Source organism: Heliangelus exortis, chromosome 14 (assembly GCF_036169615.1).
Source record: "Heliangelus exortis chromosome 14, bHelExo1.hap1, whole genome shotgun sequence".
Lineage (NCBI taxonomy): Eukaryota > Metazoa > Chordata > Aves > Apodiformes > Trochilidae > Heliangelus > Heliangelus exortis.
Window position 1 is genome coordinate 3,536,514 of NC_092435.1, and position 9,697 is coordinate 3,546,210.

A 9,697-nucleotide genomic window follows, 5' to 3' on the forward strand; every position below is an offset into this window, starting at 1 on the left:
GCATGGTCCACAGTGGTGAGGCAGTAACAAACCAATACTGCAAGCACAAGTTCCTCCCTGCTGTGACACCACACAGCTGGTACCTTCAGCCTTCAGTCTTCACCTGTTCCCACACAGCTTTGCAGTGTGTGAGCCCTTCACAGGGCAAACCTGCTCTCGGATGGGTCCAGCTTGCTGGCAGCCCAGTCCTTTGTCACTCTCCTCCTCTTGGCTGCCCTACTCACTAGAGCAGAGCAGCTGCTGCCCACTTTGCCTTCTTGTTCCAGACAAGCCCCTGTAGCTCTGCTGCCCTGGACCTGTTCCTGGGCAGAGAGCTCTTGCTGAATTGACCTAGCAAACCAGCTCAGTGCTGACAAGCTGGCTCTTAAAACCATTAACCTCTGGTTGCAGGAAGTCACTAAAGTTTCTCTGATGGGATGCTGTGTCCTGCATTCCTGGGACCCTCCAGATGCATGTAGTTCCTCTCTTGTCCACATAGCAGTGTGGTTTCAGTGCTGTTGTGGGGTTTTCTTCGTGTCCCTCCTCAGGTCTTATTGTCCTGGCTGCCATCACTCCTGAGTCATCCTTGGATTCTGGACATGAAACCAACTCTTCAGAGCTAACTGATGTCTCAGAGATGGTCTCTGCTATGAAGCAGCATCAGAACGCAGCCTACTTCCTTGCTCAACACATCAACAAAGAAAACCTCCTGGCTAGAAAGGATTTGCCTTTCCGAATCCAGAGCTGTGCTGCCCAGGCTGTTCTCACCTCACCCTACCCAGTCAGCCACCAGGAGCCAAGCCCTTCGTTGAAGCCAGCTGTGTCACACCAAAGCCCCAACCTTAGCAATTGTAAAAGCAAACAGGAGCAACAGCATGGTGAGCAGAGCTACACCTTGGCTGTCCAGCCAGTGCTGACCCCCCAGCTTAATAAGCAGATCAAGGGGGTTCCAGTGCCAGGCTCTGAGTGCAAAGGTTCAGGTCACACAAAAGCTGCCTGTGAGGTACCTCTGCATGCCACAGCAGCCCCAAGCAGGGAGCAGGCACAAGAGAAGATGCCCAAAGAGGTCCAGCCAAGCTCCAAGCTCCTCCTGGATCAAAAAAGTCGTGTAACTCCAGCCATCATTTCAGATGCTCTGCAGCAAGTGGCAAATGCAAAAAGCTCAGCTCCCCAAGTTGTAGAAGCCTCGAAAGAAAACAAGCAAATGAATGGAACCAGCAGCTGTTCATCAGCCAGCAGCAAGCCTTTGAAACTTAAAGGAAGTCCACAAAATGCAGAGACCATATGCACCTGTCAGCAGCAGCAGCAGCAGCAGCAGCAGCAACAACTCTCTCCGCAGAAGCACTGTGAAGTTTCTCCAAGTCCTAAAGAAGCTCATGGCAGTAAGGCTGAAGCTTTCCACCTTGTCTTAGCAGGTGAGGAAATTATGCCCAGTAAGGCTTTTGCCTCTAAAAGATACCAGCAAAAAGTGAGTAAAGAGGGTTCAGGAAAAGCCACAAGTGGAGAGCCAGGTCAGAAGGCAGGTGGGGAAGCCATGAGCCTTGTCTTTCAGAAACACAAAGCTCCTACAAACCAAGGACAGAAAATACAACACGAAAGTTCAGCCAAAAGCTTAAAGGCTGAAAGTAGCAATCTGCAGTCTCCATCACCTGTTAGCATCTTCCGGAGCAGCAGTGAGGAACCCAAAGGGCCAATCCAGCTGGTGCCCAGGTCCGAGAGCCTGGAGATCAGCACTGTGCCTTCCAAAAAAGTAGAAAATGTCCTGGAGATGGCCCAGCAAGATGCTGATGTCCCAGCTAAAGCCAAAGCTCCAAAAGCTCCCTTCAGGTTAAGGAACCTGTTCTCTGCAACATTTCCGACCCGGCTGAAGAAGGAGACGGATGAGAGGCAGGCCCAGCTGCAGAAAGTGAAGCAGTATGAGCTAGAATTCCTCGAAGAGCTTCTCAAGCCAAAGAGCAAAGGCGATCTCCCACCACAGGAGTATCTGCACCCTCCTGCCCCTGGGCGATGCAGCTGCCAACTAAGGAGCAGTCCTGTGCAGAAAGTCCCTGGGATGTCCAGGGAGCAGAGGCGCAGCTGTGACTGCAAGCGGATCTGCAGAGGGGTAAGGCCACCCCCTAACCAGTTGGTGATGTCAGATCTGGAAAGGCAAGAGAGAGATAAAGTTACAGATGATCAGAAGCAGGCAGAAGCCATTAGGCTGACAAGCGTGAGCAACCCTTCCAAAGGCAAGAGGCTACGATCCACAAGTTTAGAGTTCAGAGACTACCGGTCAGATCCAGAGAACAGCGTGTCCTGTTTGGCAACGTGCACTTCCCAGGGTGAGTGCATGGGTGCCCCACACTACAGAAAGCTCCTGCGGCGCTACAGTGTCAGTGAAATAGATAAGACTGATAGGACATCCCTGTCCTCTGACATCTACCAGAATATATATACAAGCAAGGAGAATGACCCCCAGAAGGAGCCTGAGCCCAGCATCCTTTGTCCTGTTCTTAAGAGTAACATTCAGGAAGCTTCTGGAGTGGCTGACCCCTCCTATGTCCAGATAGCGCAGGAGAAAAAGAACCAGAAGGGTTCAGCAGTGTTCTCTGTCCAGGAGGAGGTATATGAAAGTCCTGCTGATCTGCAGGATGAAGACATGGAGGATGAGAAGTGCTGCTCCATCCGGTACTGCTTCTACTACAGGAAATGTGATGTTGCAGATGATGGGAGTGAGAAGGATGAGCTGTCCTATTCCATTCCCATGCAGATAGTTCCAGGAATGAAGCTGGACAATCAGATGGTCCCAGTCATGAGCAGGACTCTTCAGGTCCTAGATGCAACAGCTTGCAGCAATCCCAATGATGGTCAGATGCAGGAAATAGATTTAAGGACCTCCAGTTTGGAAGGGAGCTTGGCAAAGATCAACACCCTTCGAGGCCATGCCTACAGCTTTCCCAATGGGTTTCTGCAAGTCCAGCTGGACACCAATGAACTCCTGACTATCCTGAGGCAGTGTGTGGTGAGCCCTGACATCCAGGACTGCAAACTTTACATCTCCCAGCTGGCTGAATACAAGCAAGAACTCACTCTCAAGTTCAAGGAGTTTCGAGCATCCTGCCGTCGCATGGCAGCTGCTGACAAGAGTCCTACACACATGCTCGCAGCCATCACAAGCAGCTTCCAGGTGCTAAGCAACCTCATCGAGACCTTTGTGAGGCTGGTGTACGTCATACGCTCAGATTCCCAGCGCCAAGAGCTGCTGACAAAGGTGGAGGAAGTGGTGAGAAACTACACTTTCCTTCTGAAGGCTGCGGAGGAGTCAACAACCAGAATGCTGAGCCACCAGCAGACAGTGGAGCAGCTTGCCCACCAGTCAGCCACAGTTGCCAATGTCATGAGCACACTCACACGCTCCCTAAAGACACTGATTAATAAGTAAGCCAGCTATGAAAACCAACAAGCCAGTTTGTACTGGGCCACGTGCTAGCAGTTCTCAGATCACATAAGGTCTGGTTAGGATGTGTGCCTACAGGCTCACATCTTCCGGGGTTTTCAGTAACCAAGATGCTCTATTATCTGCATAGTGGATGGTTGTGTGGGTGGTGTTTTTGAAGGGTAAATTCATGCCCCGTCAGAAGCTGTGCAGCTGGCTCCTCAGGGGTCTTAAGTAGCTGCTGTTTGCTGTTCCATGCTGACTTGTTGGTGATGGTACCCAGGGGGCACAGTCAGTCTGTCTCCACACTCGTTTGGTTTCATGTGGCCCTGGGCCTCACTTGTGCCAAGACCTTTACCATGGTGTATGGTAGGCCAGTCAGTTGGCAGGAAGGCCAGTGAGTTATCAGGAACTGAAGGAATTGAGCTGAGATTTCCTGGTTTCCCTTGGACAGTGTCTTGCCACATAAACAGCTTCTGGGGACCCAGCAACAGGGTCTTCCTGGCCCCCAAAGGCAACACAATAGCAGAAGAAAGGCTCTCCTGGGTGTAAATCCCTGCTGCTATGCTAGGGCTGGGGAAGTAGTTTTAGCAGGGGCTGGATGCCATAATCCTGGGGCAGAACTAGCAGGCTCCACTGTCAGAACTTAGGCACCAATGCCCTTGTCCTGAACACAGGTACTGCCTGTGCAAAAGGTGAGGTTTAATGTGTGTGAGTAGGGAGAATGCAGGGAACAACAGGCCTGTAGGTCTGACCTCAGTGCCATGTGAAGTTATAGAGCAAATCATTTTGAGTAAGATCACACAGCACATGCAGGACAGCCAGGTGATCAGGCCCAGCCAGCATAGGTTTGTGAAAGACAGAACTGATCTGCTAAACTGATGTCCTTCTATGACAACCCACTTAGTGAATGAGGGAAAGACTGTGGATGTTGTCTACCTAGAATTTAGTAAAGCCTTTGATGGTTTCCCACAGTATCCTCTTGAAGAAACTGGTTGCTCAGCTCATGACTTGGACTGATGCACACTCCACGGGGTAAAAAACTGTCTGGATGGCCAAGGATGGCCAAGCCCAAAGAGTGGAGTTAAATCCAGTTGGCAGCTGGTCACAAGTGGTGTTCCCAAGGGCTCAGTGCTTGGGCCAACTCTGTTTAATACCTTTATCAATGATCTGGACAAGGCAAAACAAGTGCACTTTCAGTCAGTTTGCAGACAACAGCAATTTGGGCAGGAGTGTTGATCTGCTTGAGGGTAGGAAGGCTCTGCAGAGGGATCTGGACAGGTTGGATCAACGGGCTGAGGCAAATTGTGTGAGGGTCAACAAAGCCAGAGCCAGGTCCCACACCTGGGTCACAACAACCCCAGGCAATGCAACAGCCCTGGGGAAGAGTGACTGGAAAGCTGCATGGTGGAAAAGGACCTGGGGGTATTGGTGAACAGTCAGTAGAACATGAGCCAGCATTGTGCCCAGGTGGCCAAGAAAGCCCAAAGCATGCTGGCTTATATCAGAAACTTATATCACACTTATATCAGTGTGGCCAGCAGGAGTAGGGAATGACTGTCCCCATGTATTCAGCACTGGCAAGGCCACACCTCAAATTCTGTGTTCAGTTTTGAGTCCATTACTACAAGAAGGACATTGAATTGCTGGAGCAAGTCTAGAGAAGGGCAGCAAAGCTGGTGAAGGGTGTGGAAAACAAGTGTTGGGAAGAGCAATTAAGGGAACTGGGGTTGTTTGGCCTGGAGAAAATGAGGCTGAGGGGAGACCTTATTGCACTCTACAGCTACCTGAAAAGAGGTTGTAGTGAGGTGAGGGGTTGGTCTCTGAAGTAACAAGTGATAGGATTTGAGGAAATGGCCTCAAGTTGTGCCAGAGGAGGTTTAGACTGGATATTAGAAAAATTTCTTCACTGAAAGGGTTATCAAGCATCAGAACAGGTTGCCCAAGGAAGTGGTTGAGTCACCATACCTGGAGGTATTTAAAAGACATACAGGCATGGCACATAAGTAACTGGTTTAGTGCTGGACTTGGAAGTGCTAGGTTAACAGTTGGACTTGATGATGTTAAAGACTTTTTCCAACCAAAATGATTCTGTGATTCTTTGATTCCTCTTCCTCTGCTGGGTGTCTATATCCATGCTAGATAGAGAGCCTGTAAGGAACACAGATTGATCTTTGACCATTGCAAGCCAGAAGCTGTGCTAGCAGCTGAGAGGAAACCTCTTTCACACCATTCTCCAGTCCAAGCCTCCCAGGGCTCAGCCCATACCCTCTCCTATTTCCTTTCACCATGCCCATTAGAGGGGAACCTCATATTAGCTTTGTTTGTGAGCCACAACTTGCCCATAAGCCAGGCCATGGTCCAACAGAGCTGTCAGGATGTTGGGGTCCTTTTCCTGTCTCCACCAGGCTGACTGCCATAAGAAGCATTACTTAGTACTCTACGATGGTTATTTATTTGGAGTTGAGGTTTTTTGATTTTTCTTTCACTTCAGGACGAATGGTGAAATGATTCCCTATTGCTTCCCTTCACACCCTGAGGTTTCCCTGCCCCCCAGCCTAACTTCTAGACCCAATCCATCAGCCCACCTTAGGTGGTGCTTCACTGCAGTCACCCACCCTCCAAAACAGAGCAAGGATCAAAATGCAAGGTTACAGAGAGATTGGTTATGAAACCCAGACAGCTTGCCCCAGCACTTGGGGATGATCAGGGATCTCGGTACAATCAATTCCTTCCCATCTCTATTATTTTTTATAAACACGCACATTAAAAATCTCTTGTTCTTCCATAGGAGTTATGGAAATGCACAATGTGCTTTTAACATGCACATCCTCAACCAAGTGCAATAACCTCCCCCTGGCCCATGACTGTCCAGGACTTTGGCCATTGCTGTCAGCAAGGCAGAGAGGATGCTGCTGTGGGTACAGCCTCCTGCTTTCAAGAACCATGTAGCAAATGTACAGTGAAAGAGCCAATTTGGGTTTAGGTCCATGGTGGGCAAAGCCTGTTGTAATGCTGAAAGCCAACAGGGAGCTCTGTTGTTCTTTTCCCCATGAATTATCTATTATGAAACTCTGAGTTTCTTCAGGCTCCCCATTATGCCTATATAATTCCCCCATAAATCTCCCAGTCTAATCCAGAGGAAATTTTTTTATTGTCTGTATATAGTATATACAAATAAAAATATATAAATTATATATATACACAAATTTATGGCTTGTTTTACAAACAAGAAAGATTAAATATATTAATCTTAATATCAAAACCAGCATTTGTGTCATTTTTAAAGAGCTTTATGCAAATATCACTATTCTTAGCTGTACAACACACTGTTCATAAGAACAACCCCCTGCTTTTGTTGCTATAGAAATGCACGTATCTCATGCTGGAAGGGCACAGTGTAAGGACTCCACAATGCTGGTGGACTGCACAGCAGTTAAGTATCAGGCTATAAAGAAAGCCATGAAGCAGCAAAAATGCAGGTTTGAAATTAACTGTTTGACTTGTTTTTGTATTGTTAATGGGTGTTTTGGCTTAATTCCCCTCTGGGAAGGGAATTAAGCACCCATCCCCTTGCTGAAGGGACTGGGCACTCTGGCCATGCTGGGAAAAGTGTGGTTCTCCCAGTGCCCACAGGACACCCTTCAGGCCCTAAACTAAAGGAGAGCTGGGACATGCCTTAATCCCCCTCTGTTATCAAATTCCTGCCTGATGCCTTTCAGATAACAGCCTGACCAGCTCCAGTGCATGTTTGCAGACAAGTCACAGCCTTTACCTGGCATTTGCTCTGCTGCCTGGGAAGAAGGGACAGTGAGCACCTGCCTTGGGTGGCCTGATGGCTCTGCTGTCCTGTGGGACTGCTCTGGGCTGTCTAAAGCTGAAAGCTCAGCAGAAGCAAAACGCCAGAAATCTGAACAAGGCAAACAGTTTCTTAGCTACCAATGACATTTCTATTTTCCTTTCCTCTCTGGGGACACATTTTGCCTGGCACAATGAACTGCTCTCAGTTTATCAGGAAGGTGTTGATGTGTGCCCTCTATGTGCCAAATAACTATAAAAGCCACGTGTGGTAATGATCAAAAAAAGTTTATGAATTGGGTAATTTTCTGTAGGGGTTGAATGTGTTGTCTTAAGCAAAGGTAGCAGCCATTGAGACTCATGTTCTCAGTGCCTCCAGGCTCATTATTTTCATCTGCATCGCATCATTTTGAACTAACAACATCAGATGGGACAGAACCCACCTATTATAAAGCTGCATATGGACCAAAAAAAAAAAAAAATCAAGAGGTTTTTTAATGATCCCCAGAGTCTAAAAACATTATTGACAGCCAGAAGTGTTAACCAGTGATTTCAGAGTCGATGCTTAGTACCATCTAGTGGGCAATGAGAACCCTTCAGAAAGGGATTATTTCTTCACAGCACATTGTAATTATTTGTACAGCAGTGGTGGTCGGTGCTCCTGGATCAGCTATGTCCCTATGTAAAGGGAGGAGCTATACTGGTATATGCCCGAGAAGGGTGATGGAGCCCTGTCTTTATTACTGTTGTTCTCATGTTTTAAGTGCTGTAACTGCAGCCTCATTGTTGGACACTTGTAAATACTCTTAAAGGAAATGATCCAGGTAACATGTTCTAGTTAATGTTCTTGAATCACAGATTCTTAAAAAAAATGCATATCATAGCATACATAACACAGAGAATTTAAATTAAATATATTTTTTCCAAATCTAGTCCCCAATTTCACTGTCCATCTAGTTTATCAACCTGCAGATTGCCTTGTTCTCATTTAGCATCAGAATCTCTTCAGATTGAAGCCACTGCCCCTATCAAGTTAAAGCAAACTATACAGTTCTCAGAAAAGAGCAATATTGCTTTGCAAGTATGTGTGCATGAAGATAAAACCATTTTTCTAGGTTGCCTGACACCAGAGTAACCTGACTGAGTGTAGCAGGTTGTGTTTGTCTGACCTCTCCCAGCAGTGCCACCAGTTACTGCCCTTCTCAGGCTGCCTTTGCCCTGGGTTCTGTGCTGCAGCATCACAGCTGGCACAGATTTCCTCCTGGGCACTGGTGGCTCCAGTGAGCATTGCTCATGCATTCATGTCATTGACCTCCCATATTTTGCTCCCTCCTTTAATCTTTACATCCACTTTCAAGGAGTTCTCACCAGGGCTCTAACAGTGATAATAGAGAGAAAAGGAACAAAAGTTGGGCCATTGCTGGTCCCTCTAATACACAGAAGAAAAAGAGAAGACCTGGCTTTTGAGTATAAAAGTGTTGCAAGCAGAAGCTGTAAAATTGGCACATCTGAAGTAGCAGTCCCAAGATAGGTTTGGATAAAATTGCTTGTGTCTCTGTGGACTTTGCTGGCCATTGTCAGCTGAAGACAGCAACTAGGCACCATGATTTAATGCACTTTGAACACTAATCCCCACAGCATAGCAGCCACAATCTGCTGGGATTTGCATCCACTCCAAGGTCCTGGCAACTTTACACAGGAATCAAAAAAGCAGTACCTGATACAACAGCAAGGTGAGTTGAATCTCTGGTTTTACCATGCCCAATGGAGCTGACAGTCAAACATGAATTTTAATGTCTAATGTCTTTATCCTCAGTTAAAGCACAGTGTCTGGTTTCCTGTGTAAAAACATCCAAACAAAATCCTTGCCTTCAGCCTCCAGTTCCCAATGCATGATTCACAAATAAACTGTGAGACAGGGATGTTGGGGCACAGAGATACTCATTCTGCATTTAAGAAGGGGGAGAGGGGGAGGGAATGAATTCAAAACAAGAATGAAGGAAATGGTTCAAAACCAGAAACAATTGTTTTGGGAACTGGAAAGAAGTTATCCATCTTGCAAATTCTTCAAGATGCAATGGCAGCAACAAACCTTCTGTAGTCTGTGTTTTGCAGAGGGAGAGGCCTTGAAGTTATTTTTAGACTACACAGCTTTATCACTGAAAAGTACATATAGAACAGACATTAAGACTGCAATTATGCCAAACTATCATTTGAAAAAAAAATTGTGAACTGTGAAAGGTGAAGAGAGACTGCCAACGGAATAGCCACATTTTTCAGGTGCCCTTCAGACAAATACAGGAATCATTAGCAGAGAGTAGTTACAGTGATGCAGATTTTATTCAAGAAAATTACTGCTAGGGATGTGGGAGCTATCCACAAATCCCATCACTGGAACCACCAGGTAGCCATCTGACAGTGAGGTTTCCTTCCATGTTATTAAAATGAGTCATGTGTAGCAACAAATTAGAAGCAAAGGGCTTTTATTCTTCCTTTCCCATTCCT

At 47.0% G+C, this 9,697-nt stretch overlaps 2 protein-coding genes across 2 annotated transcripts in view; both read left to right on the forward strand.

The window, feature by feature from the left end:
- FRMPD3 (FERM and PDZ domain containing 3) overlaps window positions 1-6,659 on the forward strand; it is a 49,629-nt gene extending 42,970 nt beyond the window's left edge. The window contains exon 15 of the mRNA XM_071757500.1: window positions 528-6,659. Coding sequence (XP_071613601.1) covers window positions 528-3,400 — 2,873 coding nt within the window. The 3' untranslated portion in view covers window positions 3,401-6,659. The remainder of the gene's footprint in view (window positions 1-527) is intronic.
- Window positions 1-9,697, forward strand: part of LOC139802384 (thymosin beta-15A homolog) — a 70,756-nt gene that overhangs the window by 42,587 nt on the left and 18,472 nt on the right. The gene's annotated exons all lie outside the window — the stretch shown is intronic.